This window comes from Suillus subalutaceus, assembly GCF_016647625.1.
Source record: "Suillus subalutaceus strain FC151 chromosome Unknown DFJ58scaffold_193, whole genome shotgun sequence".
Lineage (NCBI taxonomy): Eukaryota > Fungi > Basidiomycota > Agaricomycetes > Boletales > Suillaceae > Suillus > Suillus subalutaceus.
The window spans coordinates 11,781-30,557 of NW_024540442.1; the positions used below are offsets into that span (position 1 = coordinate 11,781).

General features: G+C 50.2%; 6 protein-coding genes across 6 annotated transcripts; 2 read left to right on the forward strand and 4 right to left on the reverse strand.

The window, feature by feature from the left end:
* Positions 1 to 1,324: 1,324 nt before the first annotated feature.
* Positions 1,325 to 3,077, reverse strand: DFJ58DRAFT_846917 (uncharacterized protein; the record flags this gene model as incomplete). The annotated part of the gene is made up of 6 exons (XM_041393377.1): positions 1,325 to 1,392; positions 1,438 to 1,579; positions 1,895 to 1,912; positions 1,978 to 2,123; positions 2,436 to 2,637; positions 2,922 to 3,077. 6 exons carry the CDS (start codon positions 3,075 to 3,077, stop codon positions 1,325 to 1,327), a joined length of 732 nt encoding a protein of 243 aa, XP_041237060.1.
* Positions 3,078 to 4,246: 1,169 nt separating this feature from the next.
* On the reverse strand, positions 4,247 to 7,555 carry DFJ58DRAFT_864971 (uncharacterized protein; the record flags this gene model as incomplete). Its single annotated transcript, XM_041394139.1, has 12 exons — positions 4,247 to 4,614; positions 4,695 to 4,744; positions 4,962 to 5,152; positions 5,233 to 5,579; positions 5,603 to 5,767; positions 5,820 to 5,991; positions 6,043 to 6,320; positions 6,528 to 6,572; positions 6,629 to 6,653; positions 6,845 to 6,931; positions 6,990 to 7,067; positions 7,430 to 7,555. The coding sequence occupies 12 exons, from the start codon at positions 7,553 to 7,555 to the stop codon at positions 4,247 to 4,249; spliced, it is 1,932 nt and encodes a 643-aa protein (XP_041237061.1).
* Positions 7,556 to 8,340: 785 nt separating this feature from the next.
* DFJ58DRAFT_864974 (uncharacterized protein) lies at positions 8,341 to 8,684 on the reverse strand (the record flags this gene model as incomplete). The annotated part of the gene is made up of 2 exons (XM_041394140.1): positions 8,341 to 8,422; positions 8,500 to 8,684. Coding segments are annotated over 2 exons (267 nt in total), but the record flags the coding sequence as incomplete, so codon positions are not given.
* A 1,122-nt stretch (positions 8,685 to 9,806) lies between these two features.
* Positions 9,807 to 11,229, reverse strand: DFJ58DRAFT_669622 (uncharacterized protein; the record flags this gene model as incomplete). The annotated part of the gene is made up of 5 exons (XM_041382796.1): positions 9,807 to 10,262; positions 10,322 to 10,525; positions 10,583 to 10,895; positions 10,962 to 11,044; positions 11,092 to 11,229. Coding segments are annotated over 5 exons (1,194 nt in total), but the record flags the coding sequence as incomplete, so codon positions are not given.
* Positions 11,230 to 13,327: 2,098 nt separating this feature from the next.
* Positions 13,328 to 14,594, forward strand: DFJ58DRAFT_864984 (uncharacterized protein). The gene is made up of 4 exons (XM_041394141.1): positions 13,328 to 14,028; positions 14,084 to 14,241; positions 14,280 to 14,321; positions 14,375 to 14,594. The coding sequence occupies exons 1-4, from the start codon at positions 13,479 to 13,481 to the stop codon at positions 14,573 to 14,575; spliced, it is 951 nt and encodes a 316-aa protein (XP_041237064.1). The 5' UTR covers positions 13,328 to 13,478; the 3' UTR covers positions 14,576 to 14,594.
* Positions 14,595 to 17,053: 2,459 nt separating this feature from the next.
* Positions 17,054 to 18,196, forward strand: DFJ58DRAFT_846923 (uncharacterized protein; the record flags this gene model as incomplete). Its single annotated transcript, XM_041393378.1, has 4 exons — positions 17,054 to 17,112; positions 17,139 to 17,359; positions 17,544 to 17,848; positions 17,975 to 18,196. The coding sequence occupies 4 exons, from the start codon at positions 17,054 to 17,056 to the stop codon at positions 18,194 to 18,196; spliced, it is 807 nt and encodes a 268-aa protein (XP_041237065.1).
* Between the last annotated feature and the right edge of the window lie 581 nt (positions 18,197 to 18,777).

Below are 18,777 nucleotides of genomic sequence, written 5' to 3' on the forward strand. Positions count from 1 at the left end.
ATAGTCTTCCAAGCGTTGAGGCGAGAGCCAATGACCGCCATGATCAATAAACTACGACGGAGGATGCAACCGTCGAGCCCCGCTCTGATTGGATAACGAATCTGAACGGAATATCTGCATTGTCGGCACTCCCGGCCGGTAAACTTGCATATAGTCAGGAGAAGAAAGTCAATGCTCTGACCTGTTTGGGATTGTAGTAGACGCATCGTCAAGCACAGCGATGCAAACCTGTCCTCGGTTTCATCGACGTCACTAGCCACCCGGGCGATAGATAGCGGAGCCTTCGCGCATGAGCATATTGCAACGCTGTCATTGCAAGACCTAATCATTAATGGAGGTTCAACAAGAGTGAATGCGGGCGCGAGAGAGGTTATTCTTTTGACGGGTAGGCTAAGGAAAGGCGTACGCCTGTATGGGGGGTGAGCGACCACCTGATTTTGCGCGGATGCCTATGGAGAGGGCTCCGACTCCGTTGTCTATTGGGACGTTTAGGAGGGACGTCTCAGCAAATATTGAGTTGACGTCTGTGAATGAATTTATACTGTATAACGCCTTGAAGGATAGACTGAGAGGCAGGCTTAGGACTGGGGCGAAGACTCAGATCTAGAATCGCAGCGTAAACCTCAAATTGCGCTTTAAGGAGTCAGGACGGACTTTAAGGAGTCAGGACGGACTTTAAGGACGCGCTCACTTTAAGGACGGACTTTGAGGACGAGCTCCCTTTAAGGACAGACTTTGAGGACGAGTTCACTTTAAGGACCGTGGTAGTAGGCATGCTCTTAGTAAGCGCAGCCATCTTCTAGTAGAACTCACTAGTACGTGGCATAACCGCGTTTCCCCGTACACTTCCGTAATAGAAGGAAGGCGCCAAAGCTTTGCTTGATCCATCACTCCATCAATCACGTCCAACTTATAGATCATCCTGAATGGTTCATTGGCGAATGATCTTGAAGGTGCGAGCGCCAGCCTTCAGACTTTAAGGACGAGCTCGCTTTAAGGACAGAGATGCTCTTAGTACTAGCGGCTATCTTCTATTTCCCTGTATTCTTCTGTAATAGAAGGCGCCAAAGCTTTGCTTGATCCGTCACTCCACCAATCACGTCCAACTTACAGATCATCCTGAATGGTTCATTGGCGAATGTTCTTGAAGGTGCGAGCGTCAGCCTTTCAAGTTATCGGCGACTAACCGAGGAGCAGCGCAAGTTAAATGTTAATCGCAACCGTAGTTCGAGCCATCCGTCAAAGCTACGACGGACCCATATTCCTCCCCCTCTTCACTAGGGCTTCTCGTGGGACAGTGCAGTCAGTCTTTTCACTACTCCAACTATTCTGACCATGATGCATTCCCTACCTTCGCGTTGGATTGTCGCGTCGGAAATACCTCATAGGCGCCTGCGGTCCATATACCAAGTTGTACTACTACTTATATATACATACCTTTTTTCACAGCCAGGGGCTGCATCCACCGAAGCCGTGCGGAAGATCTACCCACAAGGCTTCCAGGTGCATACTCCCTGGCCGGCCTTGTAAACTCAGCGACGGACGCAGGAGCTGCTCTCACAGGGTGAGCCGTATCGTCCTATGTCAAAAAGTACGTTTGATTTATTTCTCTTGAAATCGATGTCTTACAAAGATCTATCGCTTAGTACTATCAATATCAAAGCATCAACGTTGGCGCCAAATATCAAAGGGGGCGCCAGTCCTCTGCCTGCGTCGCTTGCTTCTCCCTCCGCAAGTCCACCAATTGAGAGTTTCAACAGACGTATTATCTCTATCTGGAGTGCGCTGCAGGTAATTAACTTGGGATTCGCTAGGCGAGTGGCCTATCACCCCGATAATGATATCCATCCCGCGTGCGACTTGGTCAAGTCATCGTTCAGGTTACTCCCCGAACCTTCTTTTCATCGCCGTCCTATTTCAACGTTATCGAGATAATGAGTAAAATACATTCCATCAACGGTCTTTTTCAACGCTCACGTTCTTGCAGAGCTCGAGAATCTTAACTCGCGGCTTGCGCGTATCCGGAGCGTTGCGCACGGGCTTCCTTAGGCAAACTTTGGCCTTTTGAAGAGGATCGTCGAACGTCTCGATAGGTGAGTTTTTGAGCTTGTTTCTTTTGTCAGCTGAGCGATATTGATACTTATCCTCCAGAATAACCGAGTATAGCGTACGCAACAAAAAATGCTTGCAATCGTTTCAGCTCCAACTTCCTTCGTGCACCGCAGAATGACTTTTCCCTCATGTTGTCGAACGTGTGACATACCCACAAACCCGTGAAAGCCCTGATCGTGGAGTGACACCGCTCATCGTTCCTCCACTGATACTCGCCGCAGTTCTATGGCGATTGTTCTTCTGGCTCGGGGCGCTCTGCCTTATCAATGCGCTCAGCGGCGCAGTCCCGAATCTCGTCCTTCTTCCGCTCCTAAAACGTGTACCTCTGTCTAACCCCCATCTTGCCGGAATCCCCTGAAGTTTCTTTGCACGGCGCTCGCCTGGGGTTTGATTTTGCAGTTTGGCAGCGTCTGCCCTCGGAAGTGCCAAGCTCTTCACACCTGCTGAGATCTGCACTCTTATGTCCGAGTCATCACTCTCGGCACACCGTATATCTGCCAAAAACATTGATACTGCAGGGAGGAACTAGATATGGTAAAAGGTCGATTTTGATTCAAATTGTGCGTTCGCGCGAACAACCATCCGAACAACCAGTTTCGAAAGAAGATTTATGGAGGTTCGGGAATGAAGGACGACGGGTATATCAACTGCTGTGCGTCTCATCCCCTCCCATGTTTTTTTTACTGAGTCTCCCATCAGCCGCAGCATTCCTTGAGTTTCACGAGCGACATCACTTCTTTGTCCTTTTCTGGGCGCGTTCAACATTCTCCTCTGCACCTCCCGGTCTGTCATCCTACGGCATTGCTGACTATGTTAGCCACTCTCTGCGTTCCTCCACCCGAAGCGACCCCAAACGGTACAGACGCGTTTCTTACGCCACTACGTCCAACGAGATCTACAACAATTTTGTCCACGCAGATATCTTCGCGGCCGGCGAGGTAAGTTTGCGAGTGTTGATAGGACATTGCAAAGTATTCCCCGACTCTAGAAGTAGAGCCTCGAGCGCTTTGCCGGCTAGAAACGCATCCATGTCTCGGTCAAAAGGTTTGTGTTTTTTTCCTTACGTCACGCGCAACTTGTATGTTTTCATTCTTGAGCGCAATATTAATACCCGTTCTATTGTTTCGACCGCCCATCAATCTGTTCCTTTGTAAGGTATCGCAGCTCCAAGGCTCGGAAGGGTAGTACTGATATTTATGCCACATATTGATCGTGAATTTCGAATTTTGTTTTGGTCGTTATTCGTTCACCTAGCTGGGATTTATCTATATTTACAAAGGGCTCCGGGATTCCTCAACTGACTCGCACTCCCGGGCCCCGACAGAAGCGTTGCCTGACGCCTGCGCTTTATTCGCTACTCACAAAAGAGCCGTCCTGCTTGTCATAGACGCCCTACGCTTTTATTTTATTGCAGAATGCCCGCCAGAGCTTGTTTCACCTTTCCGAGTCGTACTATTCTAACTCTGCCGCGCGAATTGACCGCCGCTCACCGCGACAGATCATCCATATTCAACACGTGCTCTGACCCACCGACCACAACTCTTCGGTGACTCAAGGGCATTGCCACGGGGTCTCTGTCTGTCTCCATCCACCTTTGCCTCCATCCCAGGCGCTCGAAATTGTCGTTGATCAGTGATATGAGGGGGCGCCCTCCAGCATGTACCATCTTACTTTAAGGACGTTGGTCTCCATGTTCTCTTGAATTCAAACTTTGTTATCAGAGATCGAAATTACATCTCCACAACATGAGAAAATCAACAAAATCGCGCCTGCCATCTCTTTTGCTTTTATGTGGGCGGAGAAAGTGCAAGACTTGGGAGGCATACAACGCATCCTCCACAATATCAGGCTGTGCATTTGATGAGCGAATGCGTACTCTGAAATCAGGAAGAACGCTCACTGGACTGCCATCAAAGGCTGATTCGACATTATCATCCGCCTGAGCTTTTTTCAGATCACGCACATAACGATGAAGTTGACATGGAGTCTGCGGTCCGCCAATGTACATAGCATCCGAAGGTTTGTCCCCCGTAAGAATTCTGTTAGAAAAATACGCCACAAGTAAATTGCCATCTTCATCAGCATACTTAGCAGAGAACGCATTGGATTCCCAGTCCGCCATCTCATGCATGATCTAGGTAGCATAAGCTTCATCCGCTTTGCTAGGCTTTGACCGCTCTGCAAGCTGCTTAATTTTCACAACTGGAATGCGAAACGTAGGTGCAGTTTTGGACCAGTAGTCGCAGATATGGGTGGCAGTCCTTCGCAGCATGAACGCCTTCCGCTGTTTTGCAGGGCCATAGCGCCTTTTTGGGAGGGGTATGGACGTTGCAGCCAGAAGTTGCGTCATGTCACGGCCAGTCAACATTGACGCGTGCTTTGCGACTTCACCTCGTTTACGGCGCGCCTCTGAAAATATTTGAGCAAACAAATTGGCAAAGAAATGGCACACGCGCTCTCTTGCTTGAAGCTGCGCGATCGTTGACTTTGACTTGCCTTCGACTACCAGCCATGAAAGTAAAGATGTAAATATGCAAGTTAATCAGAATGCCATCGGCAGCAGACGTATAGCATAGGCTTACTGGCAGCGGAGGGCGATCTAGGGCGATCTGCTTTCCCATCGGTTGGGAAGCTGCCAGTCAGATTTCAGATCATGATGTAATTAATGATGATGTCGGATATCGCTGATATATCGGGTAACGGTCTGCTGGATTTTAAAAAATATTGTCTCCAGATGCGATCGCGGTCAAGCGGTCCGCTCAGCTTCGATCGTCAGTTGGCTCTTTTCCAGGAAGAGTAGCGCTCTGCGAATCAAAGGGACTCGGACGTTGGTATCCTGAATATTTAACCTGGAAGGCGCCTCGATAGCCGTGGAGACCGGGTGGAGATGATTGCGTTTGTTCTGCGACTTGGACAAGGCCACGATTGAGGACTCAGCCTTGACACGGTCATGAGATTGCGACTTCCCCGAAGGAACCGGAAAGAAAGGGAGAAACAGAACGAGGGCTCTATACAGTCGCCTTAAGATGGCGCTTCTGTCCTGGCGCAAGCCTGGATACATGGGTCGGACTTCGATAGATGCTTGAGACCTTCGACGCTGAGCTTGGGTCAATCAGCCACGTTCTTGACCTCAACAGCAACCTCCACGGCAGTAGACTCGGAAAACTTCATGACCCTCGCGTCATGTGCAGTCACAGAGGTGATGATAGTTCCGCTTTTGAGCAAGAACTGGTCAATACTGACGAGACCGCAGAAGTTACCGGTAGGGCGATCTTGAATAGACTCCATGTAATGACCCATCATGAGCGCCGTGTACTGGACTGACTTGACGAATAAGTCAGCCTTATTTCCAGGCTCGTAGTCGGGGCCCTGGATATGGATCTCGGGACCAGAACGAACGGTACCGGAGAACGCAAGACCGCAGGCGTCCCTTATCCGAAGTGGGCGCCGTCTTTGACAGGTAGGGTCTTGGAATTACAGTCCCTGATACCAATGGCAGACTCATCATCGCTGAGACCTTCGTAGAGCGTCTTAACGCAGCTGCGTTGAGCAGAGGCGGGGGAAGAAAGGTTGATAATTGTCGTCTCCAGGAGGGAGTCGCCAGCGGGCAAGAACTTGCGCATGACGACCTTGAGGAGAGCATTGCCTTCGAGATCTTGCTGGTCAAACGTCAGTTTGACATCGAGATTCTCATAAATGGGACCAACCATCGAAAATCATGAATATGGGATTGAGGACGAACGTGTTGACCTTGGCATCGGAGGCCTTCGTACCCCACTTGCGAGCGGCAGAGTTGAAGTAGTTATCACCCCAGAGTCTAGCCAAAAGCTTGTCTTTATGCGCACCGAAGCGACCAGCGAACTGGTAGAGGGTGAAAGCCTATTCATGGTGACCTGAACCGAAAGTAACTATACCCTCGCTTGGGAAGACCTGGACGTCACAAAGGGCAGTCGCTGGTACGCTGGTACGACCGGTACAAGTCCTCTTCTGAAATTTGGAGCCCAAGTAAAGCGCGGTCGACCTTGTTGATGATAACGACAGGTTTGATATGCACCATACGCGCTTGATGAAGCGCCGTCTCCGTCTGTACACTTTCGATACAGTCGGCGACGACAACCAGAGCGCCGTCAGTTGGATGCGGAGAGCGGGCCGTGACTTGTCATGACCAGGTGAGTCGATCGAGTCGATCAAGAACTCCGAGTCGTTGCCTGAAGTAATATTTCATTAGCAAGATTTCGCGAAATTTAAATTGAAGACCTGCCTTCAGTCTTCTGCTTAATAATTTCGACATCTTCCTTTTCCATTTCGAAGTATATGGAGATGGCTGTCGATTTGATCGTGATGCCATGCTCTTTTCCATCGTCTTGTGAGTCTGCAAGCCGCATATCACCAGCTGTCACTGCAGCAATAATAACCTTTGGGATGAGGGCGTGGGCGAGGGGTGGACTTTCCGCGATCGACTGCGTAGGTAATACATATTAGATCAATATGCGATCATCAGCAGGATCTTGCTCACCGCGGGCAATGACGGACGCGTTGATCTGAAAAAGAAAGTTTTTGGTCTTTGGCATATTAACGAACTTCAGGGCAGCTCAACGCTGATATGAATGGATCAGCAACGCCGCCATCATGTGCGTTCTAGTACATGGCGCGCGCCTTGGTCGATCTTGTACGTGCGAGTAATTAGTTACTATCGCAAACGTTGTTAACCACAAGGTCAAAGCGCGCGCACATCTACGGCAATGGAGCCAGTCATGATTGGAAGTTGAAAAGCCTTCAGCTTCGAAATCGCTTGAAGGATTTCGAGTATCTGCGTGAACTATACGGGGGTAAGGTTCGAAACTCTTTATTTGAAGCCATGACTCATAGGGACGAACCTGAGAGAATATTAGAGTCTTTCGTTCTGCCTTCCTATAGTCCTCGGGCAACACGCGACGTGGGAGCAATTCTGCGAGCTAGCCAAATAGTTCACTGCGCTGAACTTTGAGCTCGGATGATATAATTGAAATGGTTGGTTGGTTGGTTGGTTGGAAGTGGTAGGAAGCGGGAGCTGAGAGTGTAGAGCGCCAGCCCGAGGCTTGGTGGGGCAGCAGACGATGTAGTTGTAGTTGCAGCTGGTGCACTGGAGCGGGGCAAGAAGGTCGCCGTTCCTTAGTGCAGGAGATTCGAGGCCAACAGAAGCGACAGACGAGAGGCAGGAAACAAACTGTCTACCAAAGGCAATGGTACTGCTGAGGTTTCGATGTGCTTCGAGATCCGCTCAGCAGGTTTACTGCGCCGCGCCTCGAACCAAAGTCGTCATAAGAATGCTACCTACCTTATAGCAAAGTACGTCGATACTTGTGGTTCTGAATTTTGAACGCATGGCAGACGGTAAACGGTCGGGCGCATAGGCTGCCCATATCGCAGTGCTTGCCTTGTTCGAAGAAGCGGGCAAGGCCATAATGCAAGTTTAGAGTTAGGAGACGGACCCTAAGCGCAATCTGGCCACATGCTTCTGGCCGTATACTTGTGGATTGTTACCGTCGGAGATGATATTAGGATAGGAGTAAAACGGTGCCAACGCAGACTGCCAGTGCTGGCGACAGGCGCTCGGCGTGAGTTTAAATTATGGCACAAGACGCGCGCGAGCAGACGGTGCTCAATCATTGCTGGATGATGGCGAAGGCAAAAAGATAAACGCCTCAAGCGCAAGTCTGAGCCAGGCCCAGAATGTTGGCATCAGCGAAGCTTCAGATCACGTGATACTTGCGCACAGACCATTACTTGAGCCGAGCGCGAATGTCGATATACGTCGATTCAACTTGTTTAAACCAATAAAACTCAATTCACTCTCGGAGTCAAAAAATTATGAGCAGTGCCGCTCGCGCATAATTAGCATAACATTGGAAAAGATGATCGTCGAAAGTTTTTTGCGAAATGCACAAGCGCGGCAACAAATAAGATAAGACTCCAAAAGCAAGGCCGACGCAGCAAGGAACAAACTGTACTGCATGCCTCAAGATTCTAGGTGCAATCATTCGCGGACGGTAACAGCTTCCTCAACTCAAGGTTGCCTCGCTTGGTCCATTCCTAAGCTCGCTTTCCAAGTCACCAGACTGTGACGCAAGCCGCGTCTGTATGAAATTAGCTGGGTCTCTGGCGAAACTTTAAAGGAATTGCCGCTTCGTGTGCGAGTTATGTGGTGACTGCGATAATAGCGCAATCTACATTTTTAGGCGTTAGGCGCTGAATCGCATCGAAAAGTGGCTTGACACCGCGTGTCGCCTCAGGGTATGCTTCCAGAAATACTTCCTCGTCCCGCTGCAGCCTGTCGAAGCCCGTGATGAGTTGCAAGCAACCAAGCGCCGCTCTTGAACCCACAATCGGCGTGAGAAGGCTACTCACCGGTAGAACTTGACAGCGATCACCTTGCGGATGTTCCGCTTCACGCCAGTGACCGTGCGCATGGGGCCAGTGTACCACTCTTCATGCCAATCCTTCAGTGCCTTGCCGCCGATGGATGCAGCAGGGTCTTCCCACTGCTTCACGGCAGTGCACCATGCCTCTGGTCCGTGTGGGAGGTCTGGGATGCCGACGCCAGGGATGGGAGCTGCCTTTTTTGCTGCAGCGCTGTGCCGGTGGCTGTTAGAGGGTGGCGCCTGTGGTGTAGGAATGGCGCGTTTGAAGAGCGTCTCACTAAAACCCTGCTACAGCCATCTGAAGACAGTCGTCGAGCATGCAGCAGTAGCTGTTCTACCTTGGAGTCATCGGCCACTCATACCAGCATACTACACAAGGCTGACATCGCCCATTTTGCCGAAGTTGGCTTCGATGTATTAGTCGGAACCCTAGCAAACCAGCTTGGATTTCAGGGAGACGTTGTCAAGACTGTTTACAGCCACCTCACTAGCTATGAGCAGACAGTGCAGGTTATGGAATCGATGCAGGAAGCGGCTGAGGTACGTGCTGTCGCCGAGATTTTGAGCAAGAACGAGGAGAGCAGTGAGGAGGAGAGCATGAAGGAGGAGAGCGATTACGAGGAGAGTGTGAAGGAGGAGAGTGATTATGGGGAGAGCGTGAAGGAGGAGAGCGCGAAGGAGGAGAGCGTGAAGGAGGAGAGCGTGAAGGAGGAGTAGAAGGATGAAGAGAATGAGGATATCAAAGAGAAGTAGCAGTGTACTATGTTGGTAGGCTGAGCCGCACAGTCTTATCTGACTGAGGAACCAGACACGATGCGAGTACCATCCGGTGAGAACGAGACTGGGTAAACCTCTCCAGTGTGCCCCTCTAAGGCCTCACCCAATGCTGAACATGTGTAGCCTAATATTAGCCCCGCGGAGGCTTGAAATCGAGGAACTCACTCTTCTGACTTGTTACGTCCGAGGGGGGTCTTCAATCTGAATTTTGAATTTCTGTGGGAGGCGCGAAACATGTAAGTGACGGTGAAAGGGGAACCAAGAAGCACGAAATAGAAAAGACAAAGGACGTACGTTCAACCGCGTTGGATCGCCATTCAGCACACGCGTAAGATACAGTTGTTTCATTTCTTTCTCGAGTCGGCTTGGGAGGCCTGGGTACATGCTTGAGCCGCCTGAGAGGACGATGTGTTTGTACAGTTCCGCTCGGGTGTCAACTGCTGCGGCTTGGATGGTTAGGAAGAGCATTTCTGGGTGGAGGAGTGAGATAAGTAGAGCGGGAGATATGAAAGGGTTTCACTCACCTGCTATGCCAGGTTGATCAAGATCCACGTTCGCAAACACGGTGTCACTTGCAGAATCCAGCTCGATCGCCACAGAGTATAAATCAATGGCCCTGTTGTAGTCACTTGCAGCGAAGGCATCATCTCCGTTGGCAAGATATAGGGCGCCGTATTCCTGCTTAAATGGTGAGTGAAACGGGTGAGGATCAGAGCCTGCATGACAATATGAACTCCAGACTCGCCGTTGGACCAGAAGATTAGAATGCAAGGGCTGAAATGCCACGCAGCCAACCACATCTTCGGTCACAAAGATCAGCTTTAAAGGGATGAGCGCGGGGTGTTTGGTATACTTGCCTCCGTGTGCGTTGAAAGTCATCTCTGGGGCGATATTTTGCAGCGAAATCAGAGATGACTGTTCAGAATCCAATTCGTCCGAATCTCCGAGGTCAAACATCGAAACGCATCCATTCTATAATCAGATTGTTAGCAAGGAAGCCTGAATGGTGGATATCTGTGAAAGTCGAGTACCTGATCACCGACGCTCAACAATCTCCCAGCACAATCTATGTCGAATTCGATTTTTTGATTGGTTAATGTTTTGCGAGAATCAGGGGACATCCTGGAAACCTTCACGGGTACAGATGTATCACTGCGAAGGTCCCATGCATATATAGCATCGTGTCGACGAAATGCAGCATACAAAATATGCGGTTTTGTCGGGTGAAACTTCAGCTGTAAGGAATGAGATAAGCTTTACTGCTAATTCTCCAGGCGACATGCCTGCGTGACTCCAGAATGAGAATATGCGCCTCCTATAGGCATGATGGCTGCTTGATTTGACTCCGAATACAGCACAATATTGTCCATTGCTTGTGAGGAAGGTGTTAGGCTGCCGATCGCGTAGTAGTCATAAGAGGAGGAGAAAGCTATGCTGGATACGATGCCTGAAATTGGATCAACATTCATACGATCTAGGAAATGTAATATCTTGCCTTTGAACCCATCCTTGCTCTTCTCGGAAGGCGTGGTCGGGAGCCGATCGCCCTCCCCAGGTTGTTGTATGTCGAATATCTTGATGGCATCTTCGAAACCGCAGTATAGCCTTGATGTGGGTAATGCCCGTGGTGATTATTATCAAAAATAAATGGAGTTTTCATGACAGGCTTACTTATTGGCTGTTAAGTTGAACGCGAGACTATGAGGAGCGATGAACCTTTCACGATGATCGATAATCTGGTACGAGGCCCTCAGCTAGTGGGGTTGATCGGCGGTCTGACGAAAACGTATATGAACACTACCCTTCCATCCGAAGCATCCAGAAGCTTCACTGGACAGTCACGCACAGAAGCGACGAAACAGTAAGCTGGAGCATTGCTGGATGATGCCCCAGGATACCAAGCAAAATTGACGACCACTGAGGACTGCGAGAATGTACGCTTATGGTGAGCGGAGAACTGTGTGCCTTCAGGACGCTTCGATAGGTGAAAAACCTAAATCATGCATAACACGACTGACCTTGAATGTCTTGACTTCAGGGTTTCGGAGGTGTCGTTTACTGTTGAGTTTCAAGGCGCGAAGTTCGGGCGCGGGGAGGATGTTCCAGATGGGTTGGGTAATGGCGATGATGTCTGCTGCTTCGCCTGTGTATTGGACTGGGGGGTCAGTAGGTATTTCCAGAGTACCATGGAACTGAATTACATGGGTGGCGTCAAGGGCCGTTAGCGTTAAACAAACCGTGCGGCTAGATCTAGATAGTGCAGGACAAAGAGCGCGCAACTGTGACAAACGGTCACGCCGCCTCGTTAGGGCAGCACCCCTGGTCTGAGTGTAAGGTGTATTGCTACATTTAATGAAAGGGTAAAACCTACACACCTTTAGGGAACATTCAGAGTAGCAGAGATAGTAGTGTGAATGTGAGGCTAGTTATGTGGTGACTGCGATAATAGCGCAATCTACATTTTTAGGCGTTAGAGAAGGGTCGGAGCGGAGGGATTGAACGTCTTACCTCATCATCCAACTTGGTGAGGCGTCTTCTGCTTGATTGTACCATCATCATGATGCGGTTCTTCAAATTGGTGTCCTCCATCTTGACCTCGATATCCCAAGCAGAAGGGCGCTCTGGGGGTACCTACGCCGGGTTGATAGTGACCTGCCAGGCTGCGGTAGTCTTCAAGTTTGGAGACGTTCGGGTACGGGCGGGCCTCTGAAATTTTTGGTACCCGGGGGCTGGTTGCGGGTTTAATGCGCCAGTTAGTGGGAATGTAGTCTGCCGCAGATATACCGCTTGGGGTAACCAAACATCACCTCATTGCGTTACGCGTAAGATAATGCCAGAGGGCAACGGCTGAGGGTAATCTGCTTTCTGAACAGTCGGGATGCTGTCAAACTTCATGATATATATTAATCCGGGCGATCAATATATGACTCAATAATAAATATGCAGCCTGGGCGCAATCGCCCAGCTCTCTGCATTTCTACCTTGCGTCGATACTACAACGCTTAATATGCAAGAGAAGACTATAAAAGCCTTGGAAATTTACAACGAGGAGGCTCTGGCTCCTGCAGATTATAGCAAAGAAGGGCAAGAGGGTGCGGATGGGCTGAAGAGCAAGTGGAAATTGCCATTGAAAGCTCAGGTCGCCCCCGTTCCTGGTTAGTAACGTCCTCCATAAGATACTGCACTCCAGAGAGGAACAAATCAAGCGTACTTGTTGTCAAGGGACGATGCAGCCCGAATTCTCCACGCATTGCAATCAATCCAAGATTTAATGGCAAAGATGGGGCAGCGACGCTGGTGGCAGGGACATCTTAAAGGGTTTTGTTCGAGGGGACGACGAAAAAGAGCATGACGAATTCTATAACGAATGTAGATACTCAGTCTCGCTTAAGTCGAAGATTGAGGTAAAACCTTCGCATAGCGTATTATGTAAGCAAGCGTTGCTTGTTGAAGTCCGATTAATGCTATCGCTTATCTATATGACCTTACAACGCGCGGGCCCACTCAACCAGTCAACAGTTGTTGTCCGCCGCTCGCCCCTCCTATTCCTTCAACAAATCGTCGGCGTTTCTCGCGCGCAAGCTTCGTCAAAACGTCGGCAATCTGTTGGTTTGTGGAGACATACTCAACGCATATCTCGCCTTCCTCCAACTTCTCTCGAATAAAGTGATACCGGATTGCGATACGTTTGTTGCGTTCGTGAAACATAGCATTTTTGGCTAACAAAATCGCAGATTGGTTGTCAATTTGGAGGGTTGTGGAGGGAGCCTTTGAAAAATCGAGTTTGCGGAGGAGAGTCCTTAGCCAGACCGCTTCCTTGGTGGCAGTAGCGGCCGCCATGTATTCCGCCTCGGTGCTCGACAGCGCGACGGACGTTTGCTTCTTCGACACCCAACTGACAGCACCTCCGGACATCAAGAACGTGTACCCAGTGATAACCCTGCGGTCGTTTACGTCTAAATATTCTATGCGCTCATGATTTGTCGAGGTCATCGCCACAGGCATCTGTTGTTCTTGCCAGCTATCTTGTCCCACTGTCTTCTGTCTGTGGCAACTATGCCGAACATTTGCAATCAGGACGCTCACGAATATCAGTATGGGATGCGTTGAGCTCGTTAGGAGACCTAGGTGTGAACCCAGAAGAATTAGACGCGTATTGTGTTTCTGAATAGAAGGACCTGGGGAGGTATGCGAGCAGCAGCGCTAGGAGACTCGACGATCTCTTGGAATTCAAAGGTATCTTTCACGAAGTGTCCTATTCGCCGTTTGTTAAACGCAGTTGTTATTACAGGTTGCTATCTGCAGGAGGGCCACGAAGGCGACGCGATACCTTTTCTCGATCCGCAGCCTTTGTTGGGCGATTTTGACGACTATGATGACTCATTCGACCATTCAACGACCCCAGATTTCCTCCCTCACTTCCCAGATGTGACGCGTCGCGCCTGCGAAGTATATCACCAAAGCCAACGTGAAGCTCGAAAAGCCACTCTCACTCATTCCACACCACATAAACTCCAACACCGTTTCCGATTGCGTGACGCAGGTCAACTACTCAAAGAGTCTATCCTAGCTTCCACGCCAGAGTTGCACCTCTCCTCGTGCCCACCAGCTAGCGCCATCTCCAAAAAACACCCACCTCACCTTCCAATCCCCCAAACAGCACAAGCGCTCCAAACATACCACCATACCGTCACGCTTTTCGTCCCCTCCCAGCCCACCAAACCCCTTAAAGCACAAAGTTGCGACGATGCTCCTGTCTCAAGCATAAAACAATCCACGGTGGAACCCTCCAGATACGCCATACGCCAACATTGCGCTCTGCCCACCTCGCGCCGAAGTCATCGGCCCTTCCTACCCCGTCTCGCAGTCGACTCTGGACGACACACGTGCAGGAAAAGGCGAAAAAGAGTTCAATAACAAACCTATATTCCCTTCTGCGCCACCCTGCCCTGTTTTTCGGCAGACAGACTTGTTTTTTTCGTGCCTCAGCCATCTTCGCGTTTGCCAGATCTCGCGCGTCAGATCTTGCTTGTAAGTCGTCATTTTGCAAATTTGTTTCATGTCTCATGACGACACCACTATAGCCATCAGCGCTCGCACGCACCGCGCGTCTCGCACATCCACCCGCGTTACGGCGGGGTAACCAGAAACCCTATCATGACGCCGGTATCAGGAACTCATCTGGATCAGGGGCGCCTACAGGCAGGAAAGGTAAAACCGAGGGTACAGCCAACGGACGCAGCAACGAACCTCCAACATTCGTATTACCCGACTCGGACGCATGATTGTTCGCTACGTGGGACTAGTCCCACACCCGTTGTGCCTTCGGCAAATTTCGAGGCAAAAGGCCGCAAGAGGCGTTGGTAGTACACAGTGGGAGAGGCGTACGTGCGTCTGGAGTGATGCTTTCCATGTGGAATCGTAAAGGGTAGGATAGAGATGATGTAGAGTCTCGTACGTATGTATACAAGCCGGGTACTATTATAGTATCTTGCAAAATGTTTAACAAACCGAGTTCTATCGTCTACGTGATATCCAATTTTACAGGAAGGAACGATGGTAATGCGTAAACTCCTTATATATGCCAGTGAGGGAGCAAGATCTAGAGTGTTTTCTTGTTTATATAGCGAACCCCATGCGTGTGCAACTTCGGGAGTTTGAACAATTCAGGCCCTGAGTCACTGCGTCTGATCTGGCATCTCCGAGTCTGTCTTCCGCGTCATTGTCCAAGTTGTAGTACCAGCTTGTGGCTGTGGCGCGCTGTGCGGTCTCACGCCTTCTGCAAAGCGCCCATTTATTCTTGAACTAGTACTCGCTATCATATTACAGCGCACGTTGCATATGAAATCGGTAGCGGTGCGTGTCCACCAAGTCCCAGACTCCAGCTTCTGATCATTTTCCAATTGCAACCTGTTCACTGCGCACTTCAAGCCCCTCTATGCGTTTGGCATTTGCGCCGTGAGCTGTTTACCTAAAATCTTCCTCTGTCCTCCCTCCCTCAGTCCAATTCCTGTACCAGCACCGGCCCCCTGTGCCGGTCGTTCACACTGTACATTGGCGCTTTTCCTTGCATGATCCGTGGGGGCGGTCACTGCGTCTGATATGGCATCTCTGTCTCCGAGTCATTGTTCAAGTTGTAGTACGAGCTTGTGGCTGTGGCACGCTGTGCGGTCCCACGCTGATACTGACGATTCTAAAGCGCGTCTTGAATTTATGGGGGGCGACGAATGGGTCTTTCCGAATATCAGTATTGCGGAACTATCTAGTACAGATGACAATCAGTCCAAATCAAAGTGGACGCACCTGTATCTCCCAAGGGAATGTAATACGGTATCTATAACATCTAGGCCTCAGGTTTGAAAATGACATTTGTCTATTGTCGCCACGTCGTTCCTGTTCTTCTAGCGGATGACAACGTATACTACGTCACTCGACTAGCCACCCGAAATAGTCTCCATGTCCCCGCCGAGGTGGCCTGCACGCTCAGGCTCGATAAGTTTGCTGCAAAGGTGTGAGGAACTGTCAGGATGCGAAACACGACAAGACGCTGACCGCTCAGCACGACTCATGTTAAAGTCATGGGAGAGAAGACCACGGCCGGCTACAGGTCTATAATACGACATTCTGCAAGAGAGACGATGATGCACGTGCCAACGAGGATAGAAAGGTAGGAGTGGTATTGGGAGTACCATTTTGGTGTTGAGACGGAGGCAGAGGGGACCGGATGCGCATTCTTGCGACTGTTGCAGGCGCGGGCAATGGCGCATTGGCACTGGCAAGATATCGCGACTGCTGTTGCTGTGGGGGAGGTGATGCTTGGGATGGGCGTCACGTTTAGTGGTGAAGAATTTACGAGTTGACGGGTGCTATGTGAATGAGAGCTACTCTGTCTCCTGTCTGGGGTATCCCTCTGTGAAGGAGGGCGGTACTGGTGGTCGCTTAAAGTGTCAGCAGATTGAGCTGGGGTGAGAATGATGGTTGCGAAAGGCTGCAATTGCAGATGCGCGGGCGTGTATGTAGGAAGGAATATATTAAGTGTGACCGTCGACGACGCTATATTGATCTTCTGGAAATGCAGGAACGACGGTCGCACGTCTATCGCTTCAAAGTCCATGCCATATTGTGCGCCAATTCAGAAAAAAGGATGAGGGGAGAAAGAAAAGAGCGGCCAGCCGCATGAACTTGAACAAATGTACAGCCTGCAGTACCTGCTTGTCTGCCTCCAATTCCAGCAATTATAAATACTACACCGGCCATATGAGTAATTAATCACCCTCCTTCGATGAAGTTTTGCCATACATAATCGCGCAGGCAATTGACATTTGGAAGCTCCTGGATAAAACGCTTGATTGTGTTCTGTCCTAACCAAAAGAAGTTGGACCCTATGAACTACCTGTGTATATGAAATGGTAAGCTGAAGCTAAGAATCTCGAGGAAACAGAACGAGTTTGGATCGTTAGTGAAGTAATAATGCAGATATGATCAAGGGAGAAAGTGAACATGAATATTAATAACGAGAAGACCAGAACCTTAGGTCGGTGAGATCATCGAGGCGTCCGCACATTTACAGTGGTGTGAGCAGGAGGGTGTGCCTTGGTTACTTTGGATCCAGCTGCGTCGCGTGAAGAACGAGAATTAGGATACAATATCATACAGGAGGTTATAAATGATAAGAGGAAATTAACGCTCACTTGATTTCATAACCATCGTTGCTCGCATCAGCAGTCACTGCATGCAGGTCTGGTCAATCCGTGAACGTCAGGATGCTTGTGGATCCGGCGATTGACATCAGGAGTCAAGACTCGTTGTTAGTCACGGTCACGTGAGTCGTGCGATTCAGATCTCTAGCGCGAGAAAAAACGGTTCCACAGGCGCCCATGATGCTTCGGAGATTGCCGGCACGCTTAAGCGAGACCATTCGTCTCCGCGTCGCGCCCCCTTACGCCTCCCGCTTTTCCAGAAAGTCTGGGAATCCGAATTTTCGGCAGTCTCCGCCCGGCTCCGTGTGGGTCTGTCCGGGTCTGTCTTGGGGATCCCTGGCGCCAAGAATAGACCGTTTTGGGAAAACTGTTCGTTCGGTGCCTCCGTCGATGACAATCGAGGCTTCGAGCTCGATCACTCCGCTTGATTTCCTTGGCTGTTTTGTTTTTCTCCGCTGTTCGGGTAAATTTCTGAACGTCTTCGCCGTTCGTTAACCCCGTTTCTTCCCCCTCTTCTATAGGCGAATTTGAACAATTTTAATGGCTCCGGCAGCTCGCCCAGTACCCAGCGTGACTGTTACTCTCGTCTACGGCGATCCCACCTCGACGGCACCAATGGGCAGTGTCCCCCTGCCCAACAACGCACCCACCGTGAGCAGCGTGCTCGCGGTGGTTTTGATCGCGATCTTTCTTGTCATCGTCGTCACCTGCCCCTGGTGGAAGCAAAAACTCCCGCCCTTCGTCCTCTGTGGATGCTGCCCTTTCATTGTGGTCCACTCGGAGCGCGAAAACAACATCCCAGACATCGTGGACCTGGCGTTCGCCAGGTTGGACGCGACCGGCGCCGGTTCCAAGGAGGTGAGCATGTCTGCCTTGTGTATTTTGCATTCGGTGCGCTGACGGACCGCGTGCACTGTTCCCCAGGACGCGTAAACTTACAGACGGAGGGAGTTTTGCAATTTATGCTTGGTTTTATTTACATAGCTCAGAGCGCATACACGTTGGAGTACTACGTCAATGTCAACATGGGACCTTGAACGAAACGCGCGTCGTCGCGGTCACAAGGGGACCGATTTCACGGTCGGCTACCCCCAAAACGATTCCTGTCGAGGTGTAGGGTTTATGAGGGGTCCAATGACATTGAAGAGCGTTCTGACGGGTAAGGAATTAGGGTATAGTGCAATCTTAGCGAATGCAGGATGGTAATGGCGCCTTAGATTTGGGGAAGGGAATGCCTAGTGAAGGGGCAGTAAATGAACAGTTGAGGGATTGTCAAAGAGTCTCGAAACCGAAGTAAACTTGCCTCCGAGTCAACAGGAAGACGAGGGCCTTGGAGTGTAGTGAGTTTTGATGAATGACCGCAGGACATCAAGCTTCTCGTCCAATGTGCAGACAGAGTAGTACTGCGCAGGGAGTGGAGAGTAGCCGACGAGCTGCTAGTTCCATCCACGCCGTTGGGGATGGGGTCTTTGAGACCCAAGCGAGCTAATTGTGACGCGAACGGGGTTACAATGTGTGGCTGAGAAAAAGTAGAGTCTGGCGTGATTTCGGAAGGCGAGAGAGTGATGCGGATAATGTCTTGGAGAATTCCATGTCTAGTATGCAATGCGAATCGCTTCGTCCAGAACATTACAAGCATTGTTAGCCCTTGGCAAAGATGCTCGGTCTAGAACTTACGGAGAACTAGCAAAGGCTCCGACGGACCGCGAAAATTTGTACAGCCTTGGTCATGTAAACATCAAGTGACTGAAATTCAGAGATAGGCAGGACATACCAATTCGCGGGTT